At 46.6% G+C, this 18,112-nt stretch overlaps 2 protein-coding genes across 2 annotated transcripts; both read left to right on the top strand.

The window, feature by feature from the left end:
• Positions 1–10,297: 10,297 nt before the first annotated feature.
• Positions 10,298–12,616, top strand: V1513DRAFT_385287 (ABC-2 type transporter-domain-containing protein; the record flags this gene model as incomplete). The annotated part of the gene is made up of 3 exons (XM_066895209.1): positions 10,298–10,356; positions 10,412–10,754; positions 10,805–12,616. 3 exons carry the CDS (start codon positions 10,298–10,300, stop codon positions 12,614–12,616), a joined length of 2,214 nt encoding a protein of 737 aa, XP_066750975.1.
• A 441-nt stretch (positions 12,617–13,057) lies between these two features.
• V1513DRAFT_466874 (P-loop containing nucleoside triphosphate hydrolase protein) lies at positions 13,058–18,061 on the top strand. Its single transcript, XM_066900090.1, has 4 exons — positions 13,058–13,879; positions 13,932–14,134; positions 14,182–14,719; positions 14,779–18,061. Exons 1-4 carry the CDS (start codon positions 13,475–13,477, stop codon positions 17,794–17,796), a joined length of 4,164 nt encoding a protein of 1,387 aa, XP_066750976.1. The 5' UTR covers positions 13,058–13,474; the 3' UTR covers positions 17,797–18,061.
• The last annotated feature ends 51 nt before the right edge of the window (positions 18,062–18,112 follow it).

Raw genomic sequence — 18,112 nt, forward strand, 5'->3', positions numbered from 1 at the left:
TCTATCTTATTGGAGACTGCCGAAAGGTAAGACTCCAACTGTGAAAGACAGACTAAGTATATCGATTGAATGGCACTGTCGATTACATTACGAATCCTCAGACGCAACTGAGGAGACTTGTCATGTAAATTAAGCACGATTAGAGTTCACAAATTGCTAGTTATAGGGATTTGTTAGTGAATTTTATATCCATGTTCACGCCGACAAGATCTGCGGCACAGTAGGTCCTTTGCGGTCAAAACTGCTGGTATATTGGAAGACAATACCTATAGGCCTTGTAGATGACTTGCAATAAAAAGACTCATAGAGATATCGCTGTAAGCGGAATGATCGATCGGTCGATATTTACAGCGACATGATCGATCCGTCCAGATGAGATATACGAGGGGTTGGAATGGCATTATGCAGTAGTGACCAGCGGCCATTCATGCCAGACGTATTATCAGTGCCTACTACTTGCATTGTGGCTTCATGCAGATTCCTTTGCTCTGTTGTGATATCCTTTGGTAGCCCTCTTATATTTCAAACTACAATAGCTACTTGATACTTAAGCTGTAAGTTGTCTGCTACGACACAATAGTCGCTTTCATTGCACAAACCTTTGTAGTGCCTAACAAACCTCCATTGTGTGCAACATCAAGTATCGGTTTGTCACTACTCATCTATGCTTATGTAACGTGACCTATGCTGTACCATTCATCGTCCCATTGATGATGACGCAGGCCAGCAATTCTGCTACAGCCCATGGCAAGCCATCGCTTGAGACTGAGCTTCGTCGGGTGCCCAATGGTCCTTGACCGCGCCGAAGCAGTGAGGAGTACTTATCTATGTAATAATTCCGACTGCTGGTGTTCGACTACTGCTACTGATTGGTGCACTCAATGTTGTCTTTTCAATGGGCAACACCCGCCCAGTTCGAAGCTTTCATGTCATAGATATATCTAGTCATGAGCCTCGCTCGGCCAGATCCGTAATCCATTGTAAGTCAGCTCGGTCCCGCATTTGACTGCGATACTGTATATATGTCGTCGTCTTCAGACGTGAATTTAACCACTCTCGCCGATATTAGAGCCCTGCCGGTGTGTTTCTCAAGCTCTGGACAAGTTCTTTTCCGATGTTCTCACATTTCGCCTTTCACGGCCATTGCGTTGTTGCTCTCTTTCCCTTTCGTTTCTTGCAAGCTCAAATCGGACTTCTCGCGTAATACGAATTAGCGTCGGGGCCTACTGTGCTTGAGCATAGACGAACATGCAATTCTCTCGGGAACTTCTGACATAGACTATATTGCTTCGTATCCAGGATTCTGAGGTTTTTGATTGCTCCTTAGTGGAGTGGTTATATATTATGATAGAAGGCCATTTATCTGTGCCTGAGCCTTGGTATTCCTGTCCTTGAACCCCTCCACTCGAAACGACTTTCTACTTTCGCCATTCCTTCGCACCTTCCCGCTCCTACTCAAGGCAAAACGCTGCACTACAACACATCGTCTGCGAATGTCTCTATGCATTTAAAGTTGCTTCAGGCGCTGACCGAATCGATCTCTAGCCAGCCCTTTTGCCCTAATGTCTGCTCATATACGAACGAAGTAGAACATCCTCTCTAAGCTATTATGACCTTGTCAATGTATGGGTAAAACAAAACGTTATGGTACTTGGTTCTTTCGTGAGATACCGAATTATCAGTTTTTGTCAGCTTCATTGTGCTCGAACGCTGTTTCGCGTGTCTCTGTCATCTGTTTTGAGGAAGTGCGGTGAACCCAATCACCGCCACTATTCTCCAGTGTCTCCCAAAGATTTGCCGAGCGGCTTGGAATTGTGCTCGTGCGTTCATGTCTTTCAGGCTTGCTTCATGTTCCGGAAGTACGCAACGGGGAATGCTAACTTTGTTGTATGTCGTGCGTGGGACCCTGACGATTGAAATATTGAATGTTATTACAAAGATTGGGCTGAAGCTTGAAATTGTAAGCCCAATTGGCCGATTGGATCAAGATGTGTTGTTCCAATTTTTACCGGAGCAATTGTCCCTCTGGAAGATGGCAGCGCGATAGCTATATTGTCAGTTTGGTAGGATTGGTTCACAATAAATCAGGAGAGGATGACAAAAAGGATAGATATCCACGACGAAATGTCGTGAGACGAATGTAGATAAGGATGCCGGCGCAGAAGTCCTCGAAGCGAAGAAGAACCTCGGGGTCCCCGCTCTATGGACATCTCCCAAATGGCGATTCTCAACGAGTACCATAGGCTGGATGTCTGATAGCGATGGCTAAGAGTGGCTACGGAAAGTACTTGAGCCAGAGTCACGCAAGAAGTTTAAAACTTACGAGCTCTTCTCGAGATTGAAAGCCAGACGAGGATTTTCGCCTCGTCTGGTTAGTGTTGAAGATATGGCCAATTAGCTGCTGGCCGCACGCACGGGAGGCAAGGTGGGCAAGAACTAGGCTTTATAAAACGTGCCCGGAGATTAGAACCAGGCTCAATCGTAAAATCCCTCTGTGAGGAGTATGAGCTTGTACGAAATACTATAGCTAAGTACGGAATTATTGACGCGGACATTTACAACTTTGATGAAACAAGGTCATCTCGACTGGTATGTTCTCAGAGAGACGTTCTCGTTCAAAGACAACTCAGTCAGGCAATCGAGAATGAGTCACGGTGATTCGTTAACTCCCAGGGCTGGGCGATCCCACCATTTTTGATCTTTGCGGGACAACGTCACCGAGCTCGTGGTATCACGAAAGTAATTTACCATGTGGGTTCCGCTAACAATGGCTGGACAACAAATTGAGAATCTCATGATCGTTCATATCAATCATGTCACCAAGCTCGAGTTTCTACCTGCATTTCGGAAAGCTTATCAGGTCACCATGACAACGAGCAACATTCAGGGAGGCTGTCGAGGTCCAGGCTTATGTTTTTTGACCCTGATAACGTTCAGGGTATGAGGATCTAGTGCCAGAAAATGCTACCCCTGAACCAGCGAGCCAGGACTCCCCATAGTCTCCGAAAACACCATATACTACAGCGGATCTGCAAGCGCAAACAGTTCTGAAAAAAAGACCGAATAGCAAGGCACCAGAATAGCTCACCAGCCTCCATCAATCAGGCACTAGATCAACTTGTCAAGGGTGCGGTGCGTGAGATGGCGATGAATTCGTTCATCCTTCTTGAAGCGGAGGTAAAAAGCATTACGAACGGCGAATCAAGCCGCAAATCGGCGTTACCAGCGCTGTCGAAAGCGTTTACAGCATGGGGAAACCCTAACAGTGCAGGAAGGTCTTGATTTAATACAGAGGACATAGATCGATAAGCAGATACCGCCTGAACCGCGGCAGAACGATCTAAACCAATGAAACAAAGGCGATGTGGCGATTGCGGCGAAACTGGCATAATACTCGAACGTGTAAAAAGAATTAGGACCTGATTTTTTTTTTAAATGGTGGTTCCATTTACTTTTTTCAATGGGAGGTCCATTTAGGGTTGGGGCATTATTCCCTTCTATTTAAAAGCTCCATTTACCCGGATCAGCCACGAATTTTGCGCGTTAAAAGAAAATAACCTGGGAGCGTTTACAACCGCCTAACGCGACTCAAACGCGACTCTAGTAATTTTATATTCAAGGCTTTGCACGCCAATTTTCTTCTCTTTCGTGTCAATATTTGATATTTTTGAAATGACCCGTACCAATAAGAGAAGTCGCCGTGAGGCTATGTGCCTTCACAGATTATAGAGCATCTTGAAGAAGACACATTACTGTCTCTTTCTCTCCCCCGCCATTGCCAAAAGACCGTTTCGAATACCTCCCTCCTCCTGATCCAGAAGACCCTTTCAATACTCTACCGATCCCCTCTGCCTCCGCACCAGAGCCTACAGAGATTGGATCTATCAAAACAGGCCAGAAATGCCCTTCAAAGCTAGCGTGGACCTATACAATGGAGGAGGGACTGTTTATGACTCTCTTGGATAAGGTCAGAAGTGGGAAAAGTGCCGATTCAAGGTTTAAACAAGAGTTCTGTGTAGGCGCTTTGGAGGTCGTCCGATCGAGAGCTCCTTCAAATATTCAACACGTCTTATCGATCGAGAAGTTGAAGAGCAAGGAGTCAAATTACAAGGCATATTACAAAGATTGGAAGTGGTTGATTGGTCAGTCGGGCTTTGGAATTCACCCAGAAAGTCGTTGCGTTACAGGATCTTTAGAGGCCTGCGACGAGGTGCTTAGGGTCTGTTTTCTATGGAAATAAAAGTACCTTAAGGAAACTATCATAGAACTTTAAATTAAAACTCAATTATGTATGTGTGGTGAGGTAATAATCCATGATCTTAGATTGTGTTTTCTACAGGCGTGGCTCACTCGCTTGTTGAATACATTAGTACTGAAATAGTAGTTTTAACAGTCTAAGCAAGATTGTCTTGTCACAAAACGGCCTCATAACAAAGGGCTAAATTGAGTTCAGGAAGCACTTGTAAGTGAAGGCGCTGAGGAGTTATCCATATCTTGCAATTCTCCCCTAGAAGATTAGTTGTTGTATTATAATATGTTAAAATTGGAAGAGGGTGTGCGTTAGCTGGCCCAAGAAAACAAAACACAAAGTGTCACTGCATTATATTTGACGTACTTTGTGATCTCAGTGTGGGGCGTGTGTGTCTATGTGGTCTTAAGAACAATGTATTATCGATCCTCAACACCGCTGTACGAAGCTCGAGAGGAAGAGTTGGATGCCACTTGTCCCAAGGAGCATGTCGCAATCATCTACAACACAACTTAGAACTTCAGGGAATAAATGATATTCAAAGAAACGTAGGGCATGGAGCTTTGACCGAGCTACCCCAGCCTTAAACTTTTCAGCAAGTCGATCGTTGAATACAAAACGGCTCTCTATAGCCCTGCAAAGCATTGAGTGTAGCAATAAGCTGGTGGTAAGCCGGGACGAATCCTCGCATGACCCATAGGTCATTAGTTGATAGAAAGTCTTTTGCAACAGAGTACAGACAATCATACCTATATCGAAATTCCATTCAGTGCTTCGGCATTGTCTCTTCTAACTGATTCTTCTTGAACAGAGAATAAACGTCTGATCCGACCGTCCGTCCGTATGGCGGATATTGCCACGCCCACGATTTATTCCATTTGGTTGTGCTAACTCTCCTTGTAATTATCAGGTGGTCCGGCCGGTCACCAACTTCAATTCCGTCCCACCATTGATTCCTTTACCTGGAGTCAAGCCACGCCTGCCGAGAAGTCGACAGTGAATGAAGTCAAACAATCGCATGGAGCAGTTAGTTGCGTATAAGCCTCCAATACAGAATTTGTGTTAGCTTTGTGGCCATTATTGCAGTGCGGACTCTCATTTTCAGTCAATGAATTCACTCCCAGCTTCTGTCATCATACTATTGTTATTGCAGTGCCGTTTTGTTTACAGATTCCACGAGCCAAGAGACCGGAACTTCAAAGCGGCCTGCATTATCGTAATGTTCAGAGCGACACAGAGGGCAAAAGAGTAAGAAATTACAAAGTGTCTACCCGAAGTCGGACAACTAACTAGCAGAAGTCAAACACGCAACAAGGCTCTGGAATGTATCATCAGGGCGAGTTCAAGGTTATACGTGGCGAACAGGGCGACATGTAATGTCAGAAGCATTTGATTGGAGTTTGAGATAGAGGGCAATCAAGGACACGGATTCCATACAATGCCCAATTGAAATATTGATAATGCGTCCATGCCATTTCAAAATAAGAAGGGTAATGAAGGAGCAGGCAGCGAACGCCCGATGCGACCGATGCGACAATTGTCAGCAATGTTAGAATGCATCATCAACTGAAGACCCAGGGAGGGTGAATCAAGTAATTCGACGGCATTAAGGTGACAGTAGCTGGACATACCGGACTTGGGCTTGGGATAACAAACAAACAAAAATAGCTTGACGTTCGCGGAGTCCGTCAGACACCAATCCTCTGAGTGATGGCGTTTGGTTCGGCAGACTGCAGCCTTAGACAAGTGCTCGGAATTAGACGGTGATCATCGCCATCGGCCAATAGGCTTTTGGCTGATAATACAAACTGGGTAAATTTTTTTGAAAACGAATTCCAAACTCGATTTTCTGGCAAGCCGTGTGACTTCAACTGTTTAATTGGCTGGTTTATATTTGTCGTCCTTTGGGAAAATACCAATGTAGTCAGCGTCCTGGCCATCGCGTCATTAATCAAAAAGAATCCGGTTATATCTCACTCGCCTGGTATAATTATGATACATTTTGCTGTTAATATCTAGAGCACACCAGTTGATTCGGATGGTTATTTTCTGCTTAATTTAAGCATTAGCAGAGAAGCAAAGTTAGCAAATGGTGTGATATTGCAAATCTCCTTCGAAGCGCAATGCTCCCATGCTTGTACATAGGAATTCACAATTTAATTCTGTCAGGAAAACTTGTGCGCGCCGCAGGTATATGCTGCCCGTAATTAGGATAGTATCACGATTCCGACCACTGCCGGCGTGCCGACATGGGAAATTGCATTCGACGTCGCATCGAGGTGCTTCGGAATCCCAGCTTCTCATTTCTCTTAGTCAGAGCGTGACAAAGTTTGCAAGGTTCTACTAATGAGAAGGCTCTTTTCTGTGAACTACTTGACTTAGCCCAGAATTTTGATTACGTTGTACATTGTTGCTTCAGGGGCCGACGCACGTCTGTGGGGAAGTTCGTCCTTCTAATAAAGACCTTGGATGCCGATGGCGCGTTAGGATTCACCCTGCAAGGCATTCAAGTCCATCAATGGCACAGTTGACCTTGCACTGCTTGCAGGAGGTGTTCGGCGTTGTCCGACGGTATGCTCGCGATCTATACAGCAACGGTATGGAGTTACTCTGAAGACAAGAATATCCAAGGCTATATACTGTGGTCTGTGGCCCAAGAAGCCAGATTTCGAGAACTATTTGTCGATTATCTGCACACGCCGTCCAATGTTTCAGAGGGGGCATTGGATTCGACATGCACGCCAGAGCCGTTTACAGTTTTCAAAGACCTACATTTTGCACAATCTTTGTAGACCTCGCTGTGGAGCCCACCTGCCAATTGCTAGACGATGGACTTGGGTGAAAGAGGCAGATCAAAGAGTTTCGATTACAGAATCAAATTCATCCAATCGTCCCTTTTCCTTTGAAGACTGGAAGTATTTGCAACAAGTACATAATATTCTTACGATATATAACAAGTTCACATTACTAGTGTCAACTGGTACACCACAAATCAGTCTCACACTGAGGATCTATGATGGTCTCTAAGACCTTCTACAGGATGCAGCTGAACGTAAGGAAGAATTCTCAGAACTGAATGCAGATTTTACTGCTGTCGTTTCAGCCGGATTGGCTAAGTACCAGAAATAATGAATCGGACACCTATTACGCACCGGTAATGCTAGATCCGCGCGTCAAAGCAGGCCCGTTGCAGAAACGGAAGTATAGAGTATGCATCCCATTTCGAAACAAACTCACAATTCATTGGGGAGACAGTATATTTAGAGGCTAGAATGTTGCAACGACTGCAGCCTGAGGGAGCGGCAATCCGATATGGATCGGTACTTTAAAACTGAAGCCATTGGCGTTACAGGGTTAGTGCCGAGCGAAAAAGGCTGCTTTGTTCTTGGTGGAACGCGCATCAAGAAATAATTTAGAGGCGAAGTGTTGCAACGATTGCAGCCTAACTGGGAGCGGCAATCTGATTTCCATCGGTGGCGCTTTAAAACTGAACCCATTGACGCTACAAGAGTAGTTGTCGAATAAAAAGACTGGATGGCCTTGTGCGTGGGTGGAAAGCGCGTCAAAAAGAAATCCTCCTGATGGCATTAGACGCCTGGGATTCCTTGCAATTATGGCATCAGAAGTTAACAAGGGATGAGACTTATTGAGACTCGGAAGGCATTCTATGAGTCCGGAAACAATGAGAATGCTCTTGTTGCTGACAGACGGGTAATGACTGTGAGGACGCTTAGCGGTGTCGTTGTGAAACAGTATACGAATATATTAAATTGCTTCTAATTTATACATTGTTATTGCTATTATAATGAGAGTTCATTAATTTATTTACTAACTTCTAACTGTGAAGTAAATAAATTATAAAATCCATATTTAAAAATGAAAATGATCTACATTGAATGTCTATTTCCACCCAAGATTATGCAATGTTTCCGTCTTCCTTTGCTTCCTTTTCAAATTATCGGTTAGCCATATCTTCCACACCACGCAGCCTAGGCAAAAATGATCGCGCCAATTGGTACGAGATGAAATTTTTGGCCGTCCCAAAGAGGATTAGCGTATTAGCTCCATGAATCTCCTTAATTTATGCGCCATTTAACTTTCGACAATGCCCTCACTCGAGCTTGAGTTAGATCGTCTCGCTTTATTGCACGATTGGTGTGTTATGACAGTGGCTTGGTCTCGAGCTGGACAACGGGAGCCGCACGAGCCGGAATCCGCTCTGCCTGGACCGGAGAGGGTAGTGTCGCAGCAAATTCCGCGATACAATTACCGCCAGTCACATCCGGTTTCCATGCAAACTCTGAACTTATCCGTTCTGACGGGTCCGAGTCGGATCCACCTGGGAACCCCAGCTGGGAAACATTCTGTTGGTAGGCATATAGTGGCACGAGCCTCCACAGCCGCACCCACAGTCCCAGCCACAGCCACAGCACAGCGGCGCTCGAGTCATTCAACTTCCCGACGATTGACATCAGACCACCTAATACCACCCTAACCCACAACATCGTTAGCTTAGGTCACGTTTTGGATACACGCCGACCGATGTTAACCGCCACAGACTTAGGCGTCTTTCCACGCTTTTACTAACCTTTTAAAAGATCTGAATTACTTGATATATTAGACCTTTCGCAAGGCTTTCTCCTGATTTATATCTCCGGTAATTGTGCTGTACTCTGTTTGAATATTGAGTTGCGTCTCGATGGAATCACCATATTCAAGACTTTACATATTCGCTTGTATCCGCTGGAGCAAATCGTGTGGCGCTTTCATCACGATTCATAATTCAACATGAGGCTCACTTATGATTATCAAATAGGAAATTCAAATTAATATCTGCTAGAGATTGTGGCGTATTGATGACCGTATAAACGGAGACATCAATTCCTTGACGGAGAGACAACAGGCGAAAACAAACCCGTGAATATCAATAAACAATTTAGAAACGCTTAGAAGAATTAAATATCTGGAGCGGTTGGCGTGGGTGAGATATGTCACTGATCTGACCAGACGGCATCCATTTGGCATTGGCCCCGAAGCCAGAAGCCATAACCAGAGCGCGGCCTAGAGTGCGCGGTCAGAGCGTCATACCATTTGAGCAACTCCACACAGCGAGATAATATGCAGGAAATGAGCGCCTGAGCTAATCTGTGCAAATGATTATCTTATGGAATAATGCGACCGAAGTTCGAACTTGTTGCTGAATCGGCATTTTTGTGACCCGGTAACCCTGAGCCGCACGGCTTTGTCCGCAGTCAGCCGCATCATCCTGCTCGTAGCTGTTTCGGTCTTGGTGGAACAACGTTACATCAGCTCATCGAACACCTGCCTACGGCTTCCCGGCCTTCCGGATCCCGGATCCCGGCGGGCAGCAGGGCCGGGCAGCAGGGCCGGGAAGCCGTACATAAATGCGGCCCTTCCTGAGGTCGCGCCTCAGTTCAGCTTAGTCCTGTTCACATTGCATTCTACTATCTTCAGGAACCATTGAAATGTCTTTTGTCGAGAACGACAATGACTCCCTTGCTGCCGATGGGTGTGTCCGGCAAGAAGTCTCCTCCGATGGTATGTACATAGAAGAAGAAGACAACGAATACGAAGGTCGCGTCACCCAGCTTGCCCGCCAGCTTACTCAACTTGCCGTTAACTCCGACCGCGGAGAAAATGGGTTCGAGTCCAAAGAGGACCTCAACCCTTTCCTCGATGGCTCCACCGACCCCAGACTAAACCCCTTCTCCGAAAAGTTCTCGGCAAAGTTCTTCATCGAAGCTATGCTCGATATCGTCTCTCGCGATCCCGAGACTTACCCCATCAGAACAGCCGGGATTGCCTTCAAGAAACTGTCCGCCCACGGTTTCGGGTCCAGCACTGACTACCAGAAGACCGTTCTCAACGTCCTGCTCAACATTGTCACTTCCTCGGTCAATTTGATCACTAAGGCTAACCGACGAAGAATTCAGATTCTCCGCGATTTTGAAGGTGTTCTGCGACCTGGTGAGATGCTTATGGTCCTCGGTAGACCTGGGAGGTACGTTAACGTTACGATCTGGCCCCATGACTCTTCTCAACTACATTCGCTTGAGTTTCGACTACAAAGAATCTCATTTGTGGAGGTAATTATATTTTCTTGTTAGTGCATTAGAATATATTACTAATCAGTTACTGCAGGAATTTGGGTATTGTTTGGGCTTATGTCGTATTCTTCTGCGCTGTCTATCTTACTGCCACCGAATACATCTCGGCTGCCAAGTCTAAGGGTGAAGTTCTTGTCTTCAAGCGTGGTCAACTTCCTCCTGCTGCCAACAGCGCTGATGACGAGGAGAACGCTCTCTCGCATGACAAAGAAAATATCGAATCCGATTCGTGGTCTCACGAAGTGAATTTGCTGAAGCAAACTGACATCTTTTTCTGGAAAGACGTATGCTACGATATCAAGATCAAGGGTGAACCTAGAAGATTGCTCAATGTTGTGGATGGATTTGTGAAGCCTGGTACTCTGACTGCTCTTATGGTGTGTATTGACACGTCGATTCAGTGTCGATAGCAGCTGACATTTATCAGGGTGCTTCCGGTGCCGGTAAGACTACTCTTCTCGATGTCCTGGCTTCTCGCGTTCACATGGGCGTCGTCACCGGTGAGATGTTGGTCAACGGTCGTCAGCGGAACTCTTCGTTCCAGCACAAAACTGGTTACGTCCAACAGCGGGATCTTCACTTGTCTACTTCCACTGTTCGTGAAGCTTTGACTTTCTCCGCTGTCCTACGCCAACCTGCCGAAATACCGCGTACCGAGAGAATTGCCTATGTTGATGAAGTTATCCGCATTCTCGAAATGGAGTCCTATGCTGATGCTGTCGTTGGTGTTCCCGGTGAAGGTCTTAATGTTGAACAGCGCAAACGTCTTACTATCGGGGTCGAACTTGCGGCTAAGCCTGAACTTCTTCTCTTCCTTGACGAGCCTACTTCAGGTCTTGATTCTCAGACGGCCTGGTCCATCTGCTCTCTTATGAGGAAGCTTGCCAACAACGGTCAGGCTATTCTTTGTACTATTCATCAGCCATCAGCTGTTTTGTTCCAGGAGTTCGATCGTTTGTTGTTCTTGGTTAATGGTGGTAAGACGGTGTACTTTGGCGAGATAGGCGAAAACTCAAAGACATTAACTAGTTACTTTGAGAGAAACGGTTCACATCATTGCCCTCCCAATGCAAATCCTGCAGAATGGATGTTAGAAGTTGTTGGTGCAGCTCCAGGGTCGGTCGCTGTTAAGGATTGGGCTGAGGTTTGGATGGAGAGTCCGGAGAGAGCCGCCGCTCGTGCAGAAATTGATCAGATGCGCGAAGAACTGTCGAAGCTTCCTCTAAAGTCCGACGAAACGTCAACTAAGGAGTTCTCGGTTGGATATGCGGAACAATTCTTGACAGTGTTGAAGCGTGTTTGCGAGCAATACTATCGTACGCCGTCATATATCTGGTCTAAGGTCGGTCTTGTCACGTCAACGGGTTTATTCATCGGATTTTCGTACTGGAATGCAGGCACCAGTTTGCAGGGTCTTCAGAACCAGATGTTTGCGATTTTCATGTTGTTCATGATTTTCGGCACTTTGTGCTCCCAGATGATGCCTCACTTTGTTACTCAGCGTTCGCTTTATGAAGTCCGTGAGCGTCCTTCCAAAACATACTCGTGGCAGACATTCATAGCGGCGAACATAGTCGCAGAAATTCCGTGGCAGATTGTTTGCGCGGTTACTACTTACTTTACATGGTATTATCCGATAGGCCTGTACAAGAACGCAGAGCCAACGCATCAGGTGCATGAACGTGGCGGGCTTATGTTCTTGTTGATTGTCGGCTTCTTAATCTTTACATCGACCTTCGCGCACATGGCAGTCGCCGGTATCGAAATTGCGGATACAGCCGCTAATATCGCTAACTTATGCTTCTCGCTTTGCGTTACTTTCTGTGGTGTACTTGCGGGCCCGACTTCCTTGCCTGGATTCTGGATATTCATGTACCGCGTATCGCCATTTACATATCTGGTAGATGCCATGTTGTCTGTCGCAGTCGCCAATACGCAGGTCCATTGTTCGGATATCGAGCTTCACTCCTTTGACCCGATCGTGAATTTGACGTGCGGCGAGTACATGGCACCATACATGTCGAACTATGGTGGCCAAATTATGAACCCGGAAGCCACCTCGGAATGCAAGTTCTGCTCTGTTTCGTCGACGAACGCGTTCTTAGCTAGTGTGTCATCAAACTATTCTCATAGGTGGAGAAACTTTGGATTCATTTGGGTGTACATTGTTTTCAACATTTTCGGTGCCATTTTCATGTACTGGTTGATGCGTGTCCCCAAGCGGTTCAAAAAGGAGTAAGAGCTTCACAGAACCTGATCGTTGAAAATTAGCATTGCCTGCGACACCTGATTTCTGTTGTCATATATATTTATTGTAATTGACTTGTTGGTATAGGCAAGGATTCAAGGATTGTTGGGTTTCTCATTTATATGCTGTCATTTGTTTTGTAAGCATTATGGTTAACTATGTGGTGTGTTATGATTTTAGGTTGTGTTTTTAAAGATGTGGCTCAGTCACTTATGGAATACGTTAGTCAAGTTTCGGATATGCGATCTGACGCTCGGGTAAAAGCCCAACATGACTCTTCAAGGTATGTCGTATCTTTCTGACACGATTACGAAGTGATAGCCAACTAAAAACAATGTAGTTAGTGTGGCGACCTAATTTGTCCACATAGGTTTGCAAACACACTAACCTAAATGCAAACTTCAGGCACTGATAAGGGCCCTTTCTACGAGGGTGGTGGCCAAGTAACGAAAATGCGAGCTTGCCTGCATATCCGACTTCCAAAAAGTAGCCGATAAGCACTCTGCTGCCCACGCCGCAAAGCCCCACCGAAACTAGTGTAGTGCTGACAACGAACATTGACAGACTGAAGATAAACCCTCCAAATGCGGCGCTAAGAATTGCTCAGACGGAGATACGAATTAGTTTGTTGTAGGGCATACACGCAATTGGCCCGGTTGCTGCCGAACCAGGGGTTTGGTCGGCTCGTGCTCGAGTTTATCTTATTTGGTTTACGTTGACCGTGTTTAAGAGGCAGTTCGATGACAACGCAAACCCAGGACCGATACAAAATTCATCTCGTCGCCTTCGCAGCCCAATTTTTTTTATCGTCGGCGCTCTCTTACTATCATTGTCTTGTTACCCCACGCAATGGCTGGCTTCTTTAAGCGCAAGGCAGACTCGCCGCTGTCCGTCTCCAGCGACGAATCCGCGCGCTCGGATGACAGCGAGAAAAGCTCTCTCTTGTCCTCCCCGTCCTCCGACGAGAAAAGAAGTAGCTATGACGACTTGGCTTCTGAAGAGGGCAAGCCTGTCACCGAAAATACACCACTCAAGTCAGCGGCTGGTGGCAAGTCTGACGTTCAAGTCCATGTTGACGAGTTCGCTGCTCTTCCTGAGCATGACGCGAGAATCCTGCGCGAGCAGGTCCAGGTTCCGGAGTTCAAAGCCACATTCTGGACGCTCTATCGCTACGCAAACCAGAAGGACAGGTTCCTACTCGCGGTCGGCTTGCTGTCGTCAGTATTGTCAGGTATCATGCGTCCTCTCATGACTGTATGTCTGAAATGTGTTTGGAACGCTGGTGCTGGTGCTAACTGTCATGGAGGTTGTATTTGGAAATGTTACGCAGGCCTTTACCGACATTGGACCGAACGGATCCTACAACTCGACAAAGTACAATTCCACTTACAATGATATGGATTATAACTCGACCTACAATGACAGTTACTACAACTCGACGTACTCCTATGAAGAGGAAGCGTACATTACTGATAATGACTTTAATCAACGAATTAGCACACTCGCTCTGTTGGTACTCTCTCAGTATTGGTGGTGAGAATATGCTAATGAAGTAGTTTCTTTGTTTACATCGGAATCGCAGATATAATCTTCTCCTATATTGGTACTTTTATAGTCATGGACAGAGGCGAGGTCTTGTCGGCTCGGGTTCGTGAACAATATCTCAAGGCTACCCTGCGCCAGAATATCGGATATTTCGACAAGCTTGGGTCGGGTGAGATTACAACTCGCATCTCTGCCGACACTATCCTTGTCCAGGAAGGAATGTCCGACAAGATCAGTCAGATGGTTTCCAATCTCACAACATTCTCAGCAGCGCTTACTGTCGCGTTCGTGCGGTCATACAAGTTGACGTTTATTTTACTGTCTGTTATCGCACTCATAATTATTACTATGTCTACAGCTTCCAGATATATGATCAAGTATTTCCGTGCCTCGCTCATGGGATACTCGGTCGGTGGCACATTGGCTGAGGAAGTAATCTCATCTGTGCGCAACGTTCAGGCTTTTGGTGTGCAAGACAGACTTGCTCTGGAGTATGACAAGTATCTGGCAATCACAGAAAAATGGGGTCTTAAAGCTGGGCTTGCCTTGGTATGTTCATTTTATAAACTCGTCGTTGGTTGCGCTTGTTGATACTAAGAAATGAAAAGGGCGCAATGATTGGTGCAATGTGGTTTTCCGTGTACTGCAACTACTCTCTCTCATTCTGGCAAGGCTCCCGCTTCTTGGCCTCTGGCGAACTTAACGTCGGCAACGTAGTCTCGGTCTTGATGTCTATGATGATGGGCGCTTTCACAGCTTCCCACATCGCACCTCACCTCAAACAAATCACGAATGCTATTGCCGCGGCATCCAAAATCTTTGCAACCATTGAGCGCCAGTCCGCAATTGACTCTTCTGCCCCCGTTGGTGCCACTCTGGAGTCAGTCACTGGCAGCATCGAGCTGAAAAACGTGCGTTTCATTTATCCTTCCCGGCCGGATATTACGGTTCTTCGTGACTTCAATTTGCAGATTCCAGCTGGGTCCACTGTTGCGTTAGTTGGTGCTAGTGGCTCTGGAAAGTCTACAATTGTGGGACTTATTGAGAGGTTTTACAAGCCTGTTGGTGGCAACATCACCCTCGACGGCCATGATATTAATGGTCTGAACGTTAAGTGGCTCCGTCGTCAGATTTCGCTCGTATCACAGGAGCCCGTCTTATTCTCCTGCTCAATCTACGAGAACGTCGCGCATGGGTTGATTGGAACGAAATATGAACACGTGTCCGAAGTGGAAAAGCGGGTACTCGTTACAGAGGCTTTGAAGCAAGCGAATGCCATGGTTTTCATTGACAAGCTCCCAGAGGGCTTAGACACTGACGTTGGCGAGCGCGGATTCTTGCTGTCGGGTGGTCAGAAGCAGCGCATTGCTATTGCCCGTGCCATTGTCAGCAATCCCAAGATCCTCATGCTTGATGAAGCGACTTCTGCATTGGATACTAAGAGTGAGGGCGTCGTTCAAGACGCACTTGATAAGGCTGCTAAGAACCGAACGACAATTGTTATTGCGCATAGGTTATCTACTATCCGTGACGCGAATCTGATTGTTGTCATGTCGAAAGGCGCGATTGTCGAAATGGGCACACACAATGAATTACTTGACAAGAAGGGTGAATATTACGGTCTCGTCGAGGCTCAGCAGATCGATAAACTGCATGAGGAGAAGCGGGCGGCATTACTGGGCCTAACTGATTCTCCCGTCAACGAGGACGAGAAATTGATTGAAATGATCCAACTCCCTGCCGAAGACCTCGAGGATCTGAAGCTCGCAAAGACAAAGACGAATGCTTCTGCACGATCAATTTCCAGTCTCGTCCTTGCTGAGAGGCCACCGCGAGTGGAGGAAAAATTTTCTCTTTGGCAACTTATAGTGACGATTTTTAAGTTTTCCGAACCGGAGCATCATTGGATGGCAATTGGAGGTATCTCTGCGTTTATTAATGGCATCGGATATCCTATCACTTCCGTGTTCTATGCCAATTGTATCGCTGCGTTTCAGCAGACCCGGACAGATCCTAGCTTTATGCGTGGAACTGTCGATCGCTTCGCTGGCTTTTTCTTCATGATGGCTTTTGTGGAGGGCATCGCTTTTATTGTTACCAATGGTTCGCTGGCATATGTTGCACAGCGTCTCGTCCGCCGTATCAGATATATGTCATTCCGCCAGATGCTCCGACAAGATATTGCGTTTTTCGACAGAGACGAGAATTCTACCGGTGCACTTACCTCTACACTGTCCCGCGATGCTCAGTCTGTCGAAGGTCTCTCCGGCGCCACACTTGGACAAATTCTCAATGCGGCGGTCAATGTAGTGGCGGGCCTTGTTCTCGCATTGAGCGTCGCTCCCAAAATTGCGATAGTCTGCGCTGCGTGTGTGCCGGTCCTTATCGGGTGCGGCTTCTTCCGGTTCGCTATGCAAGCCAGGTTCGAAGAACAGATCAAAAAGTCACATGGTAAGTCCGCTGCTCAAGCCTGCGAAGCTGCTGCTGCAATCCGCACAGTCGTGTCGTTGACTCGCGAGGACGACGTCTGGAACGCCTACCACGAGGCTTTGGAGGCGCAAATCAAGGTTTCTAGACCAGCGACCCATAAATCCGCGATTTTATTTGGTTTGTCACAGGGTATCGGATTTTTCATCATGGCGCTCGCGTTCTGGTGGGGTAGCAGATTCCTCCGGTCGGGAGAGTATTCCACTGTTCAATTTTTCGTCACGTTCGTGTCGATGATCATGGGAGCCCAAGCCGCTGGTATCGTGTTCTCGTTCGCACCGGATATGGGTAAAGCGCAGTCTGCTGCCGCGAATATCAAGCGCCTTATGGATTCCATCCCCGAGATTGACGCGTGGTCTGGTGAGGGTGAGGTGCTGGACGATGTTCAGGGTGATGTTGAGTTCCGAGACGTGCACTTCCGCTACCCAACCCGTCCTGAGGTTCCCGTTCTGAAGGGCTTGAATATCACGGTTAAGAAAGGACAGTATGCTGCATTGGTTGGCATGTCGGGATGTGGAAAGAGTACGACCATTGCGCTTATAGAGTCGTTTTATAGACCTTTAGCGGGTCAAGTCTTGATCGATGGACATGATGTCTCGACGTTGGAAATCAACTCTTACAGAAGTCATCTAGCAATGGTGCAGCAGGAGCCTGTGCTCTACGCCGGCAGTATACGGGACAACGTCAAGTTAGGTTCTCTCCACCCAGATGATATCACAGACGAGAATATTATTGCAGCATGCAAACAGGCTAATATTCACGATTTTGTCGCATCATTGCCAAACGGTTATGACACTCTCTGTGGGTCAAAGGGCATCCTTCTCTCTGGTGGCCAAAAGCAGCGCATCGCCATCGCTCGTGCTCTCATCCGCAAGCCAAAGGTGCTACTTCTTGACGAAGCTACTTCAGCTCTCGACTCCGAGTCTGAGAAAGTCGTCCAAGCCGCCTTAGATCAAGCTGCGAAGGGTCGTACTACAATCGCCGTTGCGCACAGATTGAGCACCATTCAGAATGCAGACGTGATTTACGTTTTTGACAACGGAGTGGTGTGCGAGATGGGTACGCACCAGGAGCTGTTGGCGAAGGGTGGGAAGTATTCTGAATTGGTCCAGATGCAGGCGCTGGAGAAGACTGCTTAGTTGTTAATCGTTATACATTGGTTGTTGGTATACATTGCATATATATTGTTGTTGGTGCTTGTTTGTGGCATACTATCTTGGGAACAGATGTTACATTTTGTATATGTTGCTCGTTGTGTTCGTTGTATATCTAGTGAACGATTGACAGCCTTAGGGTCTCTAGCTTCACTGTGTGTTGGGAAATTAATCGAGAAGCCTTTGGCGCACTGCAGTTTAAGTTAGTGTGTCTTAAGTAATTATAAATATAAATTGTTGGAAAATCTCAAGATCAAATTGCAATTAACGCGGAACTGCCGCTGTGGCCAGTCAAGGTTGA

The sequence above is a fragment of the Lipomyces chichibuensis genome, assembly GCF_038497645.1.
Source record: "Lipomyces chichibuensis strain CBS 12929 unplaced genomic scaffold V1513scaffold_54, whole genome shotgun sequence".
Taxonomy (NCBI): domain Eukaryota; kingdom Fungi; phylum Ascomycota; class Lipomycetes; order Lipomycetales; family Lipomycetaceae; genus Lipomyces; species Lipomyces chichibuensis.